General features: G+C 34.7%; 2 protein-coding genes and 1 long non-coding RNA gene across 18 annotated transcripts; 1 reads left to right on the top strand and 2 right to left on the bottom strand.

Annotated features, from left to right (window-relative positions):
* LOC109947916 lies at nucleotides 165-10280 on the bottom strand. Of its 12 annotated transcripts, none has more exons than XR_002270694.1 (12): nucleotides 10124-10279; nucleotides 9676-9747; nucleotides 9580-9592; nucleotides 9424-9488; nucleotides 8917-8968; nucleotides 6244-6308; nucleotides 4544-4725; nucleotides 3592-3681; nucleotides 1280-1316; nucleotides 1137-1205; nucleotides 889-963; nucleotides 167-488 (listed from the first exon to the last, which is right to left on the bottom strand). It is a non-coding gene; the product is annotated as an uncharacterized LOC109947916 (long non-coding RNA). The 12 variants fall into 12 exon arrangements; XR_002270689.1 differs by having other exon boundaries at nucleotides 8917-8978; nucleotides 10124-10278; XR_002270690.1 differs by having other exon boundaries at nucleotides 8917-8978; nucleotides 9424-9454; nucleotides 10124-10278.
* LOC109947915 lies at nucleotides 10789-17249 on the bottom strand. 4 transcript variants are annotated; one of them, XM_020559491.1, is made up of 6 exons: nucleotides 16509-17018; nucleotides 15363-15690; nucleotides 14459-14548; nucleotides 11905-11941; nucleotides 11514-11588; nucleotides 10789-11113 (listed from the first exon to the last, which is right to left on the bottom strand). In XM_020559491.1, the coding sequence occupies exons 3-6, from the start codon at nucleotides 14531-14533 to the stop codon at nucleotides 10986-10988; spliced, it is 315 nt and encodes a 104-aa protein (XP_020415080.1). In that variant the 5' UTR covers nucleotides 14534-14548; nucleotides 15363-15690; nucleotides 16509-17018; the 3' UTR covers nucleotides 10789-10985. The 4 variants fall into 4 exon arrangements, 3 of the variants coding, with proteins under 3 accessions (XP_020415080.1, XP_020415081.1, XP_020415082.1); XM_020559492.1 differs by having other exon boundaries at nucleotides 15363-15654; XM_020559493.1 differs by lacking the exons at nucleotides 15363-15690; nucleotides 16509-17018 and adding an exon at nucleotides 17052-17249.
* On the top strand, nucleotides 17719-22487 carry LOC18784190 (G-type lectin S-receptor-like serine/threonine-protein kinase At4g03230). Of its 2 annotated transcripts, none has more exons than XM_020559484.1 (8): nucleotides 17719-19075; nucleotides 19385-19864; nucleotides 20500-20565; nucleotides 20664-20854; nucleotides 20993-21203; nucleotides 21311-21548; nucleotides 21697-21847; nucleotides 21949-22487. In XM_020559484.1, exons 1-8 carry the CDS (start codon nucleotides 17734-17736, stop codon nucleotides 22252-22254), a joined length of 2985 nt encoding a protein of 994 aa, XP_020415073.1. In that variant the 5' UTR covers nucleotides 17719-17733; the 3' UTR covers nucleotides 22255-22487. The 2 variants fall into 2 exon arrangements, with proteins under 2 accessions (XP_020415073.1, XP_020415072.1); XM_020559483.1 differs by having other exon boundaries at nucleotides 20431-20565.

Below are 22549 nucleotides of genomic sequence, written 5' to 3'. Positions count from 1 at the left end.
TCTACGTGAAACCTAATTGGACCCAACTTATAATCTCAACCGTCAAATCTTATCCAACGGTGTAGATAGAAGTTCACACCAATTGATTGCAAACAGACGTCCTCGCTAGAGCCTAGCGCATTATATACCTTGGATACCCTTCTACCCTTTGTTTAGAGAGTAACTAGCAATAAAGCCCGCGCGATGCTGCGGGTTTTGAAATTACGTAGACAAAATAAAATTGTTTATATATACAATAAGATTTAACTCGTAGCATTATGCTTAACTAAGGAAGTATAAGTGGGAAAAAAGGAAATCACATATTTTACAGGCTACTTGTTATGTTAAAATAGTACACATGTTTGTATATACATTGAGATGTTAATAGTGGGAAGGAGCTATTAAAATAGCAAAATTTGAATAGTTTTGAGCAGCACGTTGTTTAATTCGTTGGGCTTTGTTTTGCAATTTCTTCATGACTTTTCTTCTCTTTGATGGAGGTCTTGACTCTGTTATAAAAAAGTGGGAAAATAGCAAGTGTTAATGTTGATGAATGGGGAAAATTGAGTTATGACAATAATCATAAACATCTAATTATGTATAAATAGGAATAATATAATTTTACATTTTAATAAGAAAGTTATAAATGGTTTTCCAATCGAAGAAACACAAAATAACGAAATTAAATAAGAACTCAATGTTTTTCTTTACTTTTAAGATATGAATAATATGAAAGTAAACATATTTTAAATTCTGTGTTCATCTGAAGGAAAAGGTTGTGGAAGAAAAGAAAAATACAAACATGAAAATGCAGAAATGATGAGCAAACAAACATTACAAAAATAAAGAAATCAGTACCAAAAAAAATAGTAGAGAGTATAAGGAATAGAGAGGCAATCATGAATATACCTTTAAAGCGAAGAATGGTTAAACAATTTGGGCGAACGACTGCTTCTCGTATTTGAATTTCGTACCCGAGCTCACCTGAAACAATCAAAATTTCATGGAAGCCTGAGATTAAATCAGGGGGAAAACAACATAAGGAAGAGAGCAGGAAACACGTAGTAGTAGAGGCAAGTCGAATTTTGTGAAGGAATTTTGAGGCAACACAAACGAAAAAAGAAAAAGTCAATAAATCAAAATGAAGAAACATTAACCTGAAAGTTATCTTCGCTTCTTTGCTTCAGTGATTGCTTATACGTCAGAGAGGTGAGAGACAATTGAATCTGTTGAGATAAAATTCCAAAGTTTCAATACAACATGTAGATTTGAATAACTTTTTAATTTTCATAAGTCATACCTGAAGCAATTGGATGACTGCCTAACTGTGATTCATACTGAAAAAAATAATAATAAAATAAACAGTAATTAGAATGAAGTACAACAACCACATAATTACATAGCCTCAAAATACAACCAACCAACCAACTTTAAGCAAATACTTAAATTTCAGGATTCTAACAGTCTAACTACAAAAGAATTCTAACATTACACATCATGAAGCATGAAACTTAAATTGAATCCATACAACTAAAAACTAATATGAAATGCACAGCAAAATCCAAGTACAAAGGAAAACATGATTAGACATTCATGAAACCCAGAACTGAAATCAAAGCGTTACCTAAGAAAAAAAAGGAAGTGCAGGGTGTCTTGCAAGTCATGTTCATCATGTTCATGCCTTAAAAAATCATAAACTAAAGTGAAACAATATGTGGATGCCAAAAAAAAAAAAAATGCAATTTAGGTAAGCGAAAGCAGAGATGGAGAGAAAAGGAAATTTGTTCATTTGTTTTACTTTGCTAACAATATCCAGAAAACACACAACTCAATTAATAAAATTTCAAATGGCAGTTTAACTATTTTGACCTTAAATATTCAAGGAGAATAAGCACGTAAAATAATAATGAAAAAAAAAAACTCTTGAGGAGCATGCCACTAATTTGTGACATGAATATAAGAAAGAATCAACATCTTCATAAAGACAGTTAGAAATCCAAAATGGTTGAAACTGCAAAACGAAGATATAGATATTTTTCTTCAAAAATCCCAACTTCAGTGGTATAAAAAAAATAATTTATTGCACCCTTAATCCTCATATCAGAGCAATCATTTGGTAGGCATGATTAGAAAAAAGGGAAATGCCAGGTCAACAAAAATTGCAGACACAGCCGTAGGATCATGGGTGAACACCTTTCCAAATGTATGTTACTCCTTTTTGGAACCTTGATCTCTTGGAGCTATTCCAATAACAATAAGATCCTTAATGATTGCAAAACCTTGTCCCATTTTTTTAAAACCATGAATCTTACTTATTTCATGCAGTTTGACATTTAATGAACTCAAATGGAATGTCTTGCTGTAAACTCCAACTAACTGAGTAATATAACTTGAATGCCTTCATTGAAATAGATTCTTAAAAAAGGGAAATGCCAAGCCGACAAAAATTGAACTTAAAATGCATGTTCAAAGTAGTTAACAGAAAGACCCAAAAACAACCAAAGTAATGTGAACTTTCAAAGTAAGATGGAGAAGATTGAAGGATTAAGAGCCGCAACAACTGCACATCTCATATAAAAAATTAGAAAATCAAAATAGATGAAAACCATTTGGTGAACCAAAAATAAAAGAAAATCCCTACATCTATTAGTTGGAGAAACAAAGGAAAACGCCGGAAAACAGAATCAAAATGCTTCATAAATTACCATAAATAACTTTTTTTTTTTGGGCAGGAACGATAAAGAACTTAAGTAGACCAAATACGTGATTTACACCAAGTCAACTGCAGCTGGCTGATAATTTCATTGAACCCAACAAAATTAATTCACAAATAAATCAAAAATCCCAAACCAAAATGAGAGAGAGATTCAAACCATTCACATCAAACCCATCAAATCTAAACGCTTTTATTCATACCATTCACATCAAACCCATCAAATCTAAATGCTTTATTCATTGGTGCTTTGGAGAAACAGCATATGTAATCAAAGAAATTCCATTTGGATCCAAAAATTAGAGATAGTAAACCCTAAACCCTAAACCCTTATCAGATCCATAACTTCTCTCCTTAAGTCTCCATTTCTCCTAAAAATTTATCATCTGTGTAGAGCAAACATAAATGCATTAACCAAGGACATGCAAAACTGCATCAGTCAGCAGTTCCTATTTCTCCATTAATATACACTGCAAATCAAAGCTTTATCAATAAAGTCATTTTGCTCAAAACCCAGATACAGAGAGCTCACAAATACTTGAAAGCACATAACTTTAAGCTTATTTAAGTAAAATTCAAAGGCCATTGACACCCTTTAAAACCACTCACTCTCTCTTGCCAACCACCAGGCGTATATATAGAGCCCCACTTTTGGTCTTAACTACCTAATGGGTAAGGATCTCAGATATCTTATACCTATGATAACTTAATCTTATGCTCTGTGCAGAACCGTTGTAATCCCTGCAGTGAGAGTTGCAAAGTAGGAGACACTATATTACTTAACAACAGGTTTATCATTGATCTCTAATTACTATTTCATAGACAATAATTGAATCATCACCTTACTTTTAATATTACAAAACTAACCAGATGTAAATGTATGTAATTGAGTTCCTTACCTCTCCAGCATTAAATATAAATCTTTCCTTGTCAAAGAATAGCAACACTGAAGGAGATGTATCCTGCGTATCCATTCCAGTCCCTAGCAACTGCAAAGAGTAGAAGCATGGCCAAATTATTAGCCCATGAAAAGGAAAAAAATAAAAGAACCAAACTCTGCATTCTGAAATTAGGATATACAAACTTTTTTAGTTTTCAATAAGTTTCCATTCAACGCAAAAATCTGCTTGGTAAATCAAACCCACAAACAAAAAAATTCTGAATTTTAACTTTTCTGAATTTTTTCTCGTCATCACTAATGTCCACAAACATAATTCCAATTTAGAAGTCAGATTTTCAAATCCCACATATTTCCCAAACCAGTCTTCTTCAAGTCAACTATGCTAAAACATTGCAATCAGTTCCTAGAATCACACTCCCAAATTTTCTTTCCCCTACCTAAACAAAAATTATCAAATTCAAATCCCCAGTCCCATAAACCAGTATAAGAACGAATTTGAATTAAAACCATGTAGTAAAAGAACGAACATATCTTTAAACAGAGCAACCCAAATAGCAGCATATCCTGCTTACCAAAACAGAGCTATCCTAAACCCTGTAACAAAAGAACCGGCATATCCAAATACCGATTTTCAGGGTTTACCAACTAATTTTTAATAACCAAACAGAAAACCTTATCAAAAGCAATCATATAGTATTCTAATAACTAAATTGTTTAACATGATTTCATCAAAATGATAACACAATCAAATCAATTTCAGTATTTGGATAAAATTTGCAAATCAATAACACAGACCCACTATGAGGAAAATTAGGGATTTGGACTTTTAGGGCAGCAAATTAAAACAGGTCTTATAGTTTAATCAAATAAGATCCAAGATATTAGTAACAACAAAAATGAAAAAAAAAGCAACAAAAATCGAATGGAAAGATGAAGCAAAATTCACTTACAGATCAGTGAGAGAAAGAGACTGAAACAGAGAGAAAGCTGGAGTTCGATCTGAAGAAGAAGACCAACGCACGCCACTCCTATAAAAATCGAAGCCTCCAGATAATCTCCAACAGTAGACCGACCTCTTCCATCATTGCCCCGCAACCAGGCCAACCAACCTGGTTAGAAGCGAACCCAGCATCTGATAGAACGAAAGGCAAGCCGTTACAATCGAAGGAGAGGGGGGGCAAAACGGGGAAAACACAAAGCAATTAACCAAGGGTAAAACCGTAATTTCACTGTGCTGATGAGAAAAATGAGTTTGAAAAACAGTAAAAATAGAAGGCAGTTTCGTCATTTCACTGTGCTTAGCTACAGTGTTTAGTTGCATTGGGTTTTAGTATATACTAGAAAAAAAGCCCGCACGATGCTGCGGGTTTTGAAATTACGTAGACAAAATAAAATTGTTTATATATACAATGGGATTTAATTTGTAGCATTATGCTTAACTAAGGAAGTATAAGTTGCTAAAAATGAAAGTAATAACATATTTTATAGGCTGCTTGTTATGTTAAAATAGTAGGCATGTTTGTATATACATTGAGATGTTAATAGTGGGAAGCAGTTATCAAAATAGCATAATTTGGATAGTTTTGAGTAGCATGCTGTTTAATTGGGCAGGTTTTGTTTTGCAATTTTTTCATGACTTCTCTTCTCTTTGATAGAGATCCTGACCTGTTATAAAAAAGTGGGAAAATAGTAAGTGTTAGTGTTGATGAATGGGGAAAATCGAGTTAGGAAAATAATCATAAACATCTAATTATGTATAAACATGAATAATATAATTGAACAATTTAATAAGAGAGTTATAAATGGTTTTCCAATCGAGGAAACACAAAGTAACGAAATTAAGAGAACTAATGAGCAAGTTCTAGATGGTTTTCCAATTGATGTAACACAAAGTAAACATATTTTAAATTCTGTGTTTATCTAAAGGAAAAGTTGAAGAGAGGTAAAAGAATCATAGTTGGATGTATTGAAGAAAAATTAAATTTTATGACAAAGGAATAATGCGTAACCACTATTTCTTAATTTGAGCTCCCCTATATACATATATTTCACAAAATTTCAGCAAGAGAAAGTACTGTAAATCTGTTTGAAATTGAGAAGAAGGAAAAAAAGAAACAAATCATCCCTGCATATAAGAATAAGAAAAGAAACAGTGCAATAAAAATATGGCAAAAAGTTTAACCCCATAAGCTCAAACTCAATTAAGTTTACCAGAATAGATGTCTTTTTGAAGAATAGAAGGAAGCACTTGATTCAAAACACACGTTAAAAAATTTAAATATGCTACTATGTTATTTACACATCATCGATAAACAGATTATTATGTTATAAAAAAAAGTCTATCACAAAATTTAATCAACAAATCATAAACCCTAAATTCCAACAAATCAAATAATCATATATAGTCATCTATAATCCAACAAATCATTATCCACACACAAAATCATCAATATTCATTCAATCTAATAAATCATTATCCACAAAGAAAATCATCAATATTCATCTAATAACTCATTATAAAAATTTCAACTAACTAAAAATATTAGGCATTATCATCAATTAGGGATTTAGAGTTTAAAAATCACTTGAATATGAGCTTTTCCAAACCAATAGATTAAAATCGGAGATGGAGATGGAAGAGAATGAAAACCTGGAGAATTAAATCAAGCTCGCAGGCCAAATAAATGAGGCTCCAAAAGCAGCTCCCAACTTTTTCTGTCATACACATGAATTAATCAAACCAAACTGTCATATCAATTAATCAACACACCATTTTTTTTTTTAAGAAACAAATTTAATTAAGACAAATGCACAAACAGAGAGAGGAAAAGAGGTCCATCACAAAATTTAATCAACAAATCATAAACCCTAAATTCCAACAAATCAACAGCTTTACCATTTGACACGCCCTAAGAGAAAAATATCACACAAAAACAAATACCAAATGCACAAACCGATCTATGTTATTATTCTGATGTGAATCGAAACTCGAACTCGGTTCCTAGTGAAAATTGTGAAGACAGTAAGCTGTTATCGAACTATTAGTCATGTGCCCCTTCATGCTACTGAATGGGATTGGACAGATAAGGTTTAGAGACACGTGCTGAGGCTGAAGAATTTTTCAAGGAAAAGAAAATAATGAAATTGGGTGAAAGGAAAGCATGCACAAAGCTACTGGATGTGTGCACATACATCCTTCCATCTAAAGTGAAAGGAGATAGAAGCAAGTCAGTTCTATTTGATGCATGCAGGCTTGCTAAAGCCTTGCAGTCCCTGGAGTCAGATAGAGGGTGGACTAATGGGAGAAAGTGGCAGTTTGTAAGTCATGTGTGGGTGGAGATGCTCCCTTATGCCGCCAATCAATGTCGATGGAGTGGTCAGGCTCAGCAGCTCAGGCGAGGAGGAGAGCTGCTCACCCATGTCTGGCTTCTTATGGCACATCTGGGTTTAACTGAACAGTTCCAAATTTCAGAGGGCCATGCAAGGGCAAAACTAATTGTGGAGTTTTAAAAAAAAAACGCAGACAGGACACAATTCACTCTGAACTTTTGAAATTATGTGTTTAATTTCTTTAGTTTGTTTTCTTGTTTTGAAGAACAATTAATAACTTATTGTGGCTCCTCTGGTGTTTGCCTCAACTCATTGTTCAGACACATTTCACTTGTAGTAAGTTCAGTTGGTTACTAACTTAATTTGACTCACTTTGGTCTGATTTGGTATCAGAGACACTGAAAATTTTGGTGATATAAAAATAGTTTAGTTTCTTTTTGTTTATCTTAAATTACACTATCTGTTTGTTCTTGAAGAAAAACCCTTTTAAACGATCGACTTCTTCACTATAAACCTAAAGAAAATTAAACCCATTTTCATATGGTGACGTAAGCTAATTTCTATGCTCTATTAACCAAAAGATCAAATTCATGCGAGCTGAACACTTTGCTAAAGCAAAACAGGAATGAAGAAGCATTAAGAAAAGAAAAGAAAAACAAATCCCAACTGACAAAGAGCCAGCCAAAAAAAATCTCCCATTCTTATCTCACAACAATCCCAACTGAATTTAAAATCTGGTTCTGGTTGTATCAACAACTCCAACCAGATAATGAAGGTAGTTTTCAAACTTAGAAAGACAAGAATTAAAATTCGTAAATCAAACACCCAAATTGAGAAACCCTAACAAACAATTTAAACCTTTAAAACTTGGAAGGGCAAAGATTTGAAATAATAACTTGGGAAATAGCTTGAACACTACCCCTTCTTTACGAATTTAAATGTTCTCTCTTTATGAGTTTGACCTAAAGTTCATCACGGGAAGCTTTCGGATACAATTATGCATTCCCAATGACAGACCTCTCAAACTTTGGTCTGCAAAATATCCATTCCAGACCATAATTTTCAAAGATCCTTCTATGTCTCATCCTTTAAATAGATTTATATAAAAAAAGTATTGCTCTCATGAGCTATAATTCCTGCAAGAATTCATGCCTCAGGTACTTTAGCCTTTCAAGTGATAGAAGAGGGACTGAAAAAGGAAAGAAATGGCTCTTCAATGAATCTTCTAACAGAAGACTTTGCACAAAAATAAACCTAAGAACTCAAAATTCCAACTATGCGGTCTATATGAATTCACTTTCTAACATACCATTCATATTTCCACAAAGATCAAAATTCCATACATACAGAATAGTCCTCTACAGAAGCATTTTGACCTAATTTATACCTAGTTTATACCTACTTTATACCGTTATGGCCTTCTAGAAAAATGGGTTCAGTGTGAATAACAGGAAGAACACACACTTACACACCAACATCCACCAAAAACTAAGGGAGCTCAATAGAAACTGATATTAAACAAAGGACTTTATATGAAGAAATCTTATAAGTAATTGAAAGAAAAAAACTCTATTCAGATACTATTTTCCTCTGCTTTTCTCTCTCCATCAGTCTCAAAACACTCAAAACATTCAACAACATGCTCAGATATTTCAATCCATTGCTGTACCCTAAAATTAACCTCAACAAAACACCCAATAGATTCAACAACATACTCAGATATTAGAGGGTTTAGGGTTAGAAAGCTCATTTTTATTATTATCAATAGATGGTTTACTTGCAGCTTTACCATTTGACACACCCTAAGAGAAATATATCAAACCAAAATAAATACCAAATTAAATGGAACCTAAGAAACTGTGAATCAAAAAAAGATCCATTGGAACATGTAGCTGGCGAGGTATCAAAGTTACTGCAGGAGTTTTTGGCAACTTAAATGAAACTACAACTCAAAGGAGAGGAGGTCCTTGAAGTGGTTTCAAAGATACTTAACCTCAGTAGATTGCAAGTCCCCTGCTCTGCAGATTATCTTCTCAGATAGTTTTCTGGGTGCAGCTGAAATTCAAGCAAAATATACAAACATAAGGTTAGCAATGTAAAATGACACCAACCCAAATGACCCAACAGAGGACAAAAGCATTAAAACAATAACATGCGGGGGAATGCCCTCAAGTGCGAGCAATCTATGAGAAAAGTTAAGCTCAAAAAGAATAAAGCACCCAATTTCTATTTTGTCGAAACATGATTAATCTTCACTTCTTTTTTCCTTGTGTTTTATCATTAATTTTTCTCTCTCCATATTTAGGATACAGCAACCAAAAGCAGATAAAAAAAGGAATTTTTTTTTTCTTCAAGCACCCTTGGTCTTTGCTTTCCACTGTTTTATCGGCAACCAAAACATAAATTGGGAATGATTTCCATTTCTAAGATTTCTCCAAGAGAGCAAAGTACTGAATCGACAATTGATTAAAGAAATTAATAATAAGAACAATGGAAATACCTGAGCTAATCTGTGAGATTCAATCCCCTTCCTGATAGAACCCAAGTGAGTCGGAAAGTGAGCACCTTGGAAGATAAGAGGAAGATCATAGCGATGAAAAAGACGAAGGCAAGGAAGTCGGTAAACAATGAAAACACAAACTGATGGAAGAAATACCTCATTTCAAAATCTGTAGCTTCCAATCAAATCAATCATTAGTATTATTATCTTTTAAAAATCACAGAAACTTAGCAATGGGTACTCATAAAATACCTGTTGGCAATAGAGGCGAGCTAACAATTGTACTTGGAGCAGTCAACATTGGCATCTTAATGATAAAATCACCTGAAAACACGACCCTTTGCACATTAAAACACACAAATATATACCTAAATAAAAACACATGCTTATTAATTAAGATTCAATTAAACGCAATTGAAGAAAACTATGAGCAAAATTTATCCAGTGAAAACTCAATAAAGAGGGAGATATTGGTTTTAAGGGGCCTTATCACATCAGCAAAACTCAATAACTAAAAGGATGTTTTGGGTTAACTAACAATCACATCGTGCAAAGAGATCAGAAGTCGGAACCTAAGAAATCGGTTGCATATCTCAAACTATGATATTAATCAGATAGAGAAATTTAAATTGGTATATCGTTAAACCAAATTGAATTTCAGATACTTCACTACAGTTTCATGAACCATTAAGAGGCTAACCTGATCAGAGGCCAAGGCCAGGCGAGCAGCAGACGGAGATGAGTTTAGATGGAAATTGATCTTCGAATCGAAAGAGAAGAAGGCAAGGAAGTCGGTGAAGAATGGAAGCCAAAACTGAAGTCGGTGAACTATGGCTGTGTAAAAGCCTCCAGATGTAGACATCGAAGAAAAAAGGGAGACTTTGGAAAAGCCCAAAGGAGAGAGAAAATTTTTAAAAGAAGCAAAAATGGACAAAATTGCCCTTATTTATTTTTTGATTTCCTAATAAATCTTTTACATTTGCATGTCTTTGGTTTGAAAGTTGAGAGGTTATTCTGTCTTTTTTGAAAAAGCTTTGGCTTTTTCCAAAAGTGAAAGTTTTTTTATGGGTAAAACCTAAATTTACTAAGAAAAAACAGCTCTCCCATTTTACCCCTGAAGCTCTCCAACCAGCTAGTTGAAATCCAACCAGACGCCTCTCAACCCTAAACAGCCGATAGTTACATCCCAATGAAAGAGAGGGCAAAACGGGAAAAACACAAAACCATCAGCCAAGGGCAAAATCGCAATTTTACTGTGCAAAGGGAGAGAAAAAGCTGGCTGAACAGTTTAAAATAAAGGCATTTTCGTAAATTTACTGTGCTTAGCTACAGTGTTTAGTTGCATTGGGTTTTAGTATATATAGAACTAGCAATAAAGCCCGCGCGATGCTGCGGGTTTTGAAATTACGTAGACAAAATAAAATTGTTTATATATACAATGAGATTTAACTCGTAGCATTATGCTTAACTAAGGAAGTATAAGTGGAAAAAAAGGAAATCACATATTTTACAGGCTACTTTTTATGTTAAAATAGGAACATGTTTGTATATACATTGAGATGTTAATAGTGGGAAGGAGCTATTAAAATAGCAAAATTTGAATAGTTTTGAGCAGCACGTTGTTTAATTCGGTGGGCTTTGTTTTGCAATTTCTTCATGACTTTTCTTCTCTTTGATGGAGGTCTTGACTCTGTTATAAAAAAGTGGGAAAATAGCAAGTGTTAATGTTGATGAATGGGGAAAATTGAGTTATGACAATAATCATAAACATCTAATTATGTATAAATAGGAATAATATAATTTTACATTTTAATAAGAAAGTTATAAATGGTTTTCCAATCGAAGAAACACAAAATAACGAAATTAAATAAGAACTCAATGTTTTTCTTTACTTTTAAGATATGAATAATATGAAAGTAAACATATTTTAAATTCTGTGTTCATCTGAAGGAAAAGGTTGTGGAAGAAAAGAAAAATACAAACATGAAAATGCAGAAATGATGAGCAAACAAACATTACAAAAATAAAGAAATCAGTACCAAAAAAAATAGTAGAGAGTATAAGGAATAGAGAGGCAATCATGAATATACCTTTAAAGCGAAGAATGGTTAAACAATTTGGGTGAACGACTGCTTCTCGTATTTGGATTTCGTACCCAAGCTCACCTGAAACAATCAAAATTTCATGGAAGCCTGAGATTAAATCAGGAGGAAAACAACATAAGGAAGAGAGCAGGAAACACGTAGTAGTAGAGGCAAGTCGAATTTTGTGAAGGAATTTTGAGGCAACACAAACGAAAAAAGAAAAAGTCAATAAATCAAAATGAAGAAACAATAATCTGAAAGTTATCTTCGCTTCTTTGCTTCAGTGATTGCTTATACGTCAGAGAGGTGAGAGACAATTGAATCTGTTGAGATAAAATTCCAAAGTTTCAATACAACATGTAGATTTGAATAACTTTTTAATTTTCATAAGTCATACCTGAAGCAATTGGATGACTGCCTAACTGTGATTCATACTGAAAAAAAATAATAATAAAATAAACAGTAATTAGAATGAAGTACAACAACCACATAATTACATAGCCTCAAAATACAACCAACCAACCAACTTTAAGCAAATACTTAAATTTCAGGATTCTAACAGTCTAACTACAAAAGAATTCTAACATTACACATCATGAAGCATGAAACTTAAATTGAATCCATACAACAAAAAACTAATATGAAATGCATAGCAAAATCCAAGTACAAAGGAAAACATGATTAGACATTCATGAAACCCAGAACTGAAATCAGAGCGTTACCTAAGAAAAAAAAGGAAGTGCAGGGTGTCTTGCAAGTCATGTTCATCATGTTCATGCTTTAAAAAATCATAAACTAAAGTGAAACAATATGTGGATGCCAAAAAAAAAAAATGCAATTTAGGTAAGCGAAAGCAGAGATAGAGAGAAAAGGAAATTTGTTCATTTGTTTTACTTTGCTAACAATATCCAGAAAACACACAACTCAATTAATAAAATTTCAGATGGCAGTTTAACTATTTTGACCTTAAATATTCAAGGAGAATAAGCACGTAAAATAATAATGAAAAAAAAAAAATCATGTTCATCATGTTCATGCCTTAAAAAATCATAAACTAAAGTGAAACAATATGTGGATGCCAAAAAAAAAAAAAATGCAATTTAGGTAAGCGAAAGCAGAGATGGAGAGAAAAGGAAATTTGTTCATTTGTTTTACTTTGCTAACAATATCCAGAAAACACACAACTCAATTAATAAAATTTCAAATGGCAGTTTAACTATTTTGACCTTAAATATTCAAGGAGAATAAGCACGTAAAATAATAATGAAAAAAAAAAAAACTCTTGAGGAGCATGCCACTAATTTGTGACATGAATATAAGAAAGAATCAACATCTTCATAAAGACAGTTAGAAATCCAAAATGGTTGAAACTGCAAAACGAAGATATAGATATTTTTCTTCAAAAATCCCAACTTCAGTGGTATAAAAAAAATAATTTATTGCACCCTTAATCCTCATATCAGAACAATCATTTGGTAGGCATGATTAGAAAAAAGGGAAATGCCAGGGCAACAAAAATTGCAGACACAGCCGTAGGATCATGGGTGAACACCTTTCCAAATGTATGTTACTCCTTTTTGGAACCTTGATCTCTTGGAGCTATTCCAATAACAATAAGATCCTTAATGATTGCAAAACCTTGTCTCATTTTTTTATGCAGTTTGACATTTAATGAACTCAAATGGAATGTCTTGCTGTAAACTCCAACTAACTGAGTAATATAACTTGAATGCCTTCATTGAAATAGATTCTTAAAAAAGGGAAATGCCAAGCCGACAAAAATTGAACTTAAAATACATGTTCAAAGTAGTTAACAGAAAGACCCAAAAACAACCAAAGTAATGTGAACTTTCGAAGTAAGATGGAGAAGATTGAAGGATTAAGAGCCGCAACAACTGCACATCTCATATAAAAAATTAGAAAATCAGAATAGATGAAAACCATTTGGTGAACCAAAAATAAAAGAAAACCCCTACATCTATTAGTTGGAGAAACAAAGGAAAACGCCAGAAAACAGAATCAAAATGCTTCATAAATTACCATAAAGAACTTCTTTTTTTTTTGGGCAGAAACGATAAAGAACTTAAGTAGACCAAATACGTGATTTACACCAAGTCAGCTGCAGCTGGCTGATAATTTTATTGAACCCAACAAAATTAATTCACAAATAAATCAAAAATCCCAAACCAAAATGAGAGAGAGAGATTCATACCATTCACATCAAACCCATCAAATCTAAACGCTTTTATTCATACCATTCACATCAAACCCATCAAATCTAAATGCTTTATTCATTGGTGCTTTGGAGAAACAGCATATGTAATCAAAGAAATTCCATTTGGATCCAAAAATTAGAGATAGTAAACCCTAAACCCTAAACCCTTATCAGATCCATAACTTCTCTCCTTAAGTCTCCATTTCTCCTAAAAATTTATCATCTGTGTAGAACAAACATAAATGCATTAACCAAGGACATGCAAAACTGCATCAGTCAGCAGTTCCTATTATTCCATTAATATACACTGCAAATCAAAGCTTTATCAATAAAGTCATTTTGCTCAAAACCCAGATACAGAGAGCTCACAAATACTTGAAAGCATATAACTTTAATCTTATTTAAGTAAAATTCAAAGGCCATTGACACCCTTTAAAACCACTCACTCTCTCTTGCTAACCACCAGGCGTATATATAGAGCCCCACTTTTGGTCTTAACTACCTAATGGGTAAGGATCTCAGATATCTTATACCTATGATAACTTAATCTTATGCTCTGTGCAGAACCGTTGCAATCCCTGCAGTGAGAGTTGCAAAGTAGGAGACACTATATTACTTAACAACAGGTTTATCATTGATCTCTAATTACTATTTCATAGACAATAATTGAATCATCACCTTACTTTTAATATTACAAAACTAACCAGATGTAAATGTATGTAATTGAGTTCCTTACCTCTCCAGCATTAAATATAAATCTTTCCTTGTCAAAGAATAGCAACACTGAAGGAGATGTATCCTGCGTATCCATTCCAGTCCCTAGCAACTGCAAAGAGTAGAAGCATGGCCAAATTATTAGCCCATGAAAAGGAAAAAAACAAAAGAACCAAACTCTGCATTCTGAAATTAGGATATACAAACTTTTTTAGTTTTCAATAAGTTTCCATTCAACGCAAAAATCTGCTTGGTAAATCAAACCCACAAACAAAAAAATTCTGAATTTTAACTTTTCTGAATTTTTTCTCGTCATCACTAATGTCCACAAACATAATTCCAATTTAGAAGTCAGATTTTCAAATCCCACATATTTCCCAAACCAGTCTTCTTCAAGTCAACTATGCTAAAACATTGCAATCAGTTCCTAGAATCACACTCCCAAATTTTCTTTCCCCTACCTAAACAAAAATTATCAAATTCAAATCCCCAGTCCCATAAACCAGTATAAGAACGAATTTGAATTAAAACCATGTAGTAAAAGAACGAACATATCTTTAAACAGAGCAACCCAAATAGCAGCATATCCTGCTTACCAAAACAGAGCTATCCTAAACCCTGTAACAAAAGAACCGACATATCCAAATACCGATTTTCAGGGTTTACCAACTAATTTTTAATAACCAAACAGAAAACCTTATCAAAAGCAATCATATAGTATTCTAATAACTAAATTGTTTAACATGATTTCATCAAAATGATAACACAATCAAATCAATTTCAGTATTTGGATAAAATTTGCAAATCAATAACACAGACCCACTATGAGGAAAATTAGGGATTTGGACTTTTAGGGCAGCAAATTAAAACAGATCTTATAGTTTAATCAAATAATAAAATTCATGAAATGAAAACGGGATGCATACCTGAAGACAAAGGATGCAGAAATTCGAAAGCAAGAGAGATGGAAGTCTGAGTGGAAGGCTGTAGAAAAGATGAAAAATCTTCCCACCAGAAATCTCTCAGACGAAGAGCAAAAGGACGGCTGGATTTGCAGCGCACCTCCCAAACAAAGATCGACGGCTCCCCATCCATGTGCAGATCTTCCATGGCTGCCCCCCAACCAGCTGGTTCAAAACGAACTGGAAATGGGGGCTTCTGTGAGCGAACGAAGGGTTATCAACGAAGGAGAAGGGGCAAAAACGGAAACAGAAGGAGCTGTTTAGTCAAGGGCAGTTTCGTCAATTTACTGTGCTGAAGAAAAAACAAAACAAAAAGAGCAGCAAAATGAGGGGCATTTGCGTCATTACACTGTGCTTAGCTACAGTGTTTAGTTGCATTGGGTTTTAGTATATATAGAATATATATATATATATATATATATGCAGAGTCATCCTGAACAAATCGTGTTGCCCATCAAATCATTTGAGAATAAAACGAAAACCCTAACCCTAGAAATTGATGTTTGTTAAACATGGTTTTCTGCTTATGTTTTATTTTACAACAAACAAAAGAAAACCATGTCCAAGATATTGTAATCATCTAATCCTATCATTACAACAACAAATTAACAACCCATTACAGCAGCAAGATCATTACAAATTGTTGAAATTGGCATGCTTACTTTCCCACAACAACAATATTGACTACAACAGATTATCACAGCAGCGTAATCAATTTGGTCAAGGAATCAAAGATTTTGACAATATGCTTAGAAACCCATCAGCAAATCATTAATCCATTAAAAAGTTGAGGAGATGCAAAACTGAAGAGAACAAACCTTCTGAAATAGAAATCCAAATTTCTCACTAAAATTAATTTATAGGGAATAAAAAGAAAAAACCAAAGTCAAAACTATGGATGATAATCACTATGCCTTAATTGTCTAAAACATTGATGCTGCAAATTTAGCATACAGCAGAACCTATATAATTTACGAACACAGAACGTCATAAAATATCTTTATTGTAAATTTCTTCAACACAAAAAATCCAGAACCAAAATATTTGACGAAATTCTATTAAAAGAAAAAAAAACTGAAATTAAAGAGAGGGAAAGAGAACATTGTATACCACAACTTCTATACATATACACTGGCTCTGTCCCACAACAGCAGCAAGGGCAATCGCAAGCCTTTCTTCACACACAAAGAGTCACCTGCCATTACCAATTCAAAAGCATGTTCAATCCCATCATAGGATGTTCAATTCAAAGGCTATTGAATTTTGCAGCATATATCACCGGTGTTTATCAAGAACTTCAACGGAGGATCACTTCGCAAATGTTCTCTTAGAGGCCCAAGTGGGAAAGGGAGGGCTGTGGAATTGGAAGAAGAGAGAGAATGGCTTGTTCTTCTCTAAGGGTTGACAGGGTTTTGTGAAGGATCATCATTTAGAAGTTGGGAATTTCCTGGTTTTCCGTTATGATGGTGAATCATAGTTCAAAGTCACAATCTATGATAGAAGTGCCTGTGAGAAGGATGTAGAGGTAGCCGACAGGGGGAATGAAAAATCTCAAAATTAATAGGGGAGAAATGCAAACCCTGTTTCTATTTCAAAAAACGAAAAATCTCCCAGCCAACAATAAAATTCATGAAATGAAAACGGGATGCATACCTGAAGACAAAGGATGCAGAAATTCGAAAGCAAGAGAGATGGAAGTCTGTACAAAGGATGAAAAATCTTCCCACCAGAAATCTCTCAGACGAAGAGCAAAAGGACGGCTGGATTTGCAGCGCACCTCCCAAACAAAGATCGACGGCTCCCCATCCATGTACAGATCTTCCATGGCTGCCCCCCAACCAGCTGGTTCGAAACAAACTGGAAATGGGGGCTTCTGTGAGCGGACGAAGGGTTATTAACGAAGGAGAAGGGGCAAAAACGGAAACAGAAGGAGCTGTTTAGTCAAGGGCAGTTTCGTCAATTTACTGTGCTGAAGAAAAACCAAAACAAAAACAACAGCAAAATGAGGGGCATTTCCGTCATTACACTGTGCGTAGCTACAGTGTTTAGTTGCATTGGGTTTTAGTATATATAGAATTTCCTTTGTTTTTATTCACTTAAATAAGGTAACCTAACTTACTAATGTTAACCAAAACGAGCAACTATGAAAATGAAATGAAACAGAGTCGCAGACAGAAAAATAAAAATAGGTGTGAGAAAGAGTCAAAGAAAGAAAGACACAATTACAACTTGCAAGTTGCTACTGGCTGGCCCAATTCATAATGCACTCGTAGCTTGATGTAGCTTGATGCACATGGAATAAATCACGATGCCATTTTTGAACCAGTAAACTTTCATGATAGTCTGCAGAAGAAGAAGAAGGATGACAAGAACAAATTGCACCATTACATGGTTTACATTGTTACTCTTGTTATGCTCTGCGCACCAGTTTTGTTTTGCTAGGGACACACTCACATATGACACTCCAATTACAGACGGCATTCGATCAGAAACTCTTGTTTCAGCTGGAGGAGAATTTGAACTGGGATTTTTTACACCTTCATCAACACAAAGCTCTGGCCTTGCTAGAAGATATGTTGGCATTTGGTATCACAATATGAGTCCAAGGACAGTTGTTTGGGTTGCTAACAGAGAGAAGCCAGTTGTCAATTCAACTAGCACTGGAGTTTTTGCGATCAAAGAAGGTAACCTCCAAGTGTTGGATAGTTTTACTGATGAGTCTTATTGGTCAACAGAGCTTCAAACACCCAAGTCTTCAAATTTGGTGGTGAGGCTTATGGATTCTGGGAATCTGGTGTTGTTTAAGGATGGTGATGATCATTTGTGGCAGAGCTTTCAAAACGCAACTGATACATTCATTCCTGGGATGGTGATGGATACAAACTTAGAATTGACTTCATGGAGAAACCAAGATGACCCAGGAATTGGGAACTTCACCTTCAAGCTAGATCAAGAAGGAGACAATCATTTTGTTATTTCAAGAAAATTAATTCCTTATTGGAAAAGTGGAAAGCCAGGTGAGTTTTCCACTTCAGCTGAAGTGATTCCTCCCATGGCAAGTATGTTTTTAAATTTCAGCAAGAGTACTGCCATACCTATAGGTCGAGGATATAATTATAATACTTTTACAGCTATGACCACATTGAAAATCAAATATAAAAGAACGGTGATGAATTTTGATGGAAAGATACAGTTTCTGACCTGGCTTGAACAAGACACGCGGTGGAGTTTGCTTCGGACGCTGGAGCCAAGAGATCGATGCAGTGTGTTTAATGCTTGTGGGAACTTTGGCAGCTGTAACAGTAATAATTGGCCGTTGGTGTGCAAATGTTTGCCAGGTTTTAAACCCCAGTTTGCAGAGCAATGGGAAACTGGAGACTTTTCAGGTGGATGTGAAAGGAAGTCGACAATATGTAGCGAGGACACTTTCTTGAGATTGAAGATGATGAAAGTGGGAAAACCAGACACACACATCGATGTTGACAATGAAACAGGATGCAGGAACGAGTGCTTAAATAACTGCCAGTGCCAGGCTTTCTCATATAGTGCAGGTGTAAACAGCACCAGAAGGGATTATACACCTACTTCCTTGTGCTGGATATGGTTGAGGGATCTAAATAATCTTGAAGAAGAGTATGGACATTGTGGCGAAGACCTCTCTGTTCGAGTTGCCTTAGGTATTGCATTTCTCTGTTTAATTTTGGATTATGATGGAATATATGCAGTTCTTGGTTTGTTTCACCAAACTACTTTTACAGTTGAAAAAAGATGTAAGAGACTGAGAGTTTAAAGCACCTCAGTTAGGATGAGGGATGTCATACGTGCGTAGCAGTAACAAATTCTACACACATACACAACTAAGCAGTCTGTTATATGCTAGAAGCATTCTATGTTAAGCTTTTACATGTGAGCATGATTGCAGAAGCATGAGGTTAATGCTAATTTTTTAGTTCGTTATGATAGTCAAAAAATTAAATCTTGTGCAGAATCAACCGTAAGAGACTGCAAGCCTTGTGGCACAACCGTCATTCCTTATCCCCTCAGCACTGGATCGGATTGCGGTGACCCCATGTACTTCCGTTTCAACTGCAACACCAGCACAGGCCTGGTTAGGTTCGTGGGACCGAATAAAACCTTGTTTAGAGTTATTAGCATCAGCCCAAGTACACGAAGATTTGTCATCCAAGAAAAAGATGTGGATAATTGTGATCCTAGGAGCACATCCAAAAGTCAGCAGCTCAACCTGTCACTGCCATTTAAGTTGATCAGTTGGTGCAGTGCCAACCTTACATCTAGTGATACTAATGCAGTAGAGTTGGGTTGGGAGCCGCCGACCGAACCATCCTGTACAACATCTGCAGACTGTAGGGATTGGCCGCATTCAACTTGCACTCCAGCAAGAGATGGACAGAAAAAATGCCTTTGCAATTCCAATTTTCAGTTGAATGGCTTAAATTGTACTCGAGGTGAGAACGTCATGTTAGGCAAATCAATATTTTTTTAGAGTCAAGACTAGTCCTGCTGCGATGTTGAGATAATGGTATTGCTAAGAAGGATTAGTTCATTGAGATTATTTTTAGCTTAATGACTTATTCAGTATCTCTCCTTATTGTAATCAACTGTGATGTTCAACCCCCTTAGCCTGTTGTAAGTGCATCGTTGGATTCATCACTCTACTGAGACAAAACTGAGGCTGATGATGAATCCTGCTTGCTTACAAGGGAGAATATAAAGAAGCAAAATCCCATAAATTCATAAGGTCTTTCCTATAATTTCCGAAATTCTCTTTGGAATATCGTTGTGACACACTGTGTTATGGGAATTCATATGGTAATCAATTATCTTTTTTTAGATTGAGTAGAAATTATAATTGGAAAATGATAAAACCAAGTAGAATTGGACTTATAAATCCAATTAGTTATTTGACTTACTATCACTGGAATTTGCCATTTTACATTGTTAACTCAATAAGCTTATTGTATGATGAAAACTCACATGTATAACGTTCCCCTTGCTTTCTTTAATTTTCCAGAGTCAGAAGAACAATCTAGAAGAAAAATGTCATTGTCTCTGATACTGATAGTTGTGGCCGTCCTTACAGTTGTGATTTTTCTGGCGTGCATTGTTTGTGTTTATATATGGAGAAGAAAGACAACCAAGAGACGAGGTAACTACTTTGCTATATGCACTCTGTACTGAACATCTGCAGAATTGGTCCTATTGAATGACAGCATGAAAATAAAATTATTCAATTCCATGTATTAGATAAAATAAATCGAGCACAACTGGATAGTGAAAGACGAGTTCAAGAGTTGATGGACACAACTGAGTTCACGGAAGAAGATGAGAGAGATATAGATGTACCCTTTTTCGATTTGCAAAGCATACTGGATGCTACAGATAATTTCTCAAATGCAAACAAACTTGGACAAGGGGGCTATGGACCTGTTTACAAGGTAATTCAGGAATACTTGTTTACAAAATCATTGCAACTGAACCACCTGAGCAACACTTTGTCCCTAGAAAATTGTTTTTCATTATGTTGACGTGTTCTGGTTAGTTGTAAATTGATGTAAAGGGAATTTTGTTGCCAGGGCAAGTTTGTTGGAGATCAAGAAATCGCGGTAAAGAGGTTATCAAGGGCTTCAAGACAAGGCTTACAGGAATTTAAGAATGAGGTGGTGCTGATTGCCAAACTTCAACACCGAAACCTTGTTAGGCTTAAAGGATTTTGCATCGAAGGAGAAGAAAAAATTTTACTCTATGAGTACATGCCTAACCAAAGTCTAGACTTCTATATATTTGGTTTGTTCCTAGTCCTCATTTCAGTATTTTTTTTTTTTTACTGCATGATATATGGTTTCTTGATTACCAGAGCTCCTTTCTCTAATGGAAAATGCAAACTTTGGCAGATCATACAAAAAGCATGGTTCTCAATTGGGAGATGCGCTTCAACATCATTTTGGGAATCGCTCGAGGACTTCTTTATCTTCATCAAGATTCCCGATTGAGGATCATTCACAGAGATTTGAAAACCAGCAACATTCTCTTAGATGAGGAGATGAACCCCAAAATATCTGACTTCGGCTTGGCAAGGATTGTTGGAGGCAAAGAAACTGAGTCGAATACAAACACAGTAGTTGGAACTTAGTAAGTTTCGTGTGGACGGTTTAAATTTCAGGGTGGATATTTCATACATTGTAGAACAAATTTGAAATTTTAATTCCTTGACCATTTTAGAGGGAAGTGCTTTGGTGCCTGCATATTTTACAAACTGTTATTATAATTTGTGATGCAGTGGATACATGTCTCCGGAGTACGCATTAGGTGGAACTTTCTCAGTGAAATCAGATGTGTATGGCTTCGGTGTGGTTCTTCTTGAGATAATCAGTGGAAAAAAGAACACAGGATTTTATCAATCCCAACAAACTTTCAGCCTCATAAGTTATGTAAGTGTGGTGGTTGAATCTTTCATATCCATACCCTTTATTTTATAATTATAACCCCATTTTTATACTTCAACCATATTGAAATTTCAACATTTTCTCAGGCATGGAAACTGTGGACAGAAAACAAGGTTTTGGAACTAATGGACAAGACTTTGGATGAAAGTTGCAACAAAAGTCAATTTATTCAGTGTGTCAATGTTGGGCTCTTATGCGTGCAAGAAGACCCTGTTGACCGTCCCGCCATGTCAAATGTTCTTACCATGCTTGACAGTGAAATTGCAATCTCTCCAACTCCTAAACAACCAGCCTTTCTCTTTAGGAGAGGCAACAACTCCAGCAGAGCTGCTTCTTCTACTAAGCCAGAAACAATTGCCGAAATAACTACAAGTCTAGAAGAAGGTAGATAATTAAAGCATTGTTGAGGCTGTAATTAGTCCCTTTGTCCTCCTTAACTAAACTTTTAACTTTTTATGTCTCATAGTTTCCTTTATTCTGAAACTGTAACTTTTTCTTTGTGATGAGTCTACGCGGCCAAACGTGGTAATTGTAAAAGCCCTCTCAACTATATAATGTCGGTCACAAAGATTTGACCTCTTTGCAATGCTACTTGGTCTCACAATATGAGTAGCATATAATGAAAATCAACTTGGAATCTTTTTGTCCAAGTAATAAATAAATAAATAAATCAGACGACTTTGACCC

This window comes from Prunus persica, chromosome G3, assembly GCF_000346465.2.
Source record: "Prunus persica cultivar Lovell chromosome G3, Prunus_persica_NCBIv2, whole genome shotgun sequence".
NCBI lineage: Eukaryota > Viridiplantae > Streptophyta > Magnoliopsida > Rosales > Rosaceae > Prunus > Prunus persica.
Note: the sequence above shows the minus strand (reverse complement) of the source record. Positions and strands in the feature narration are given on the sequence as shown.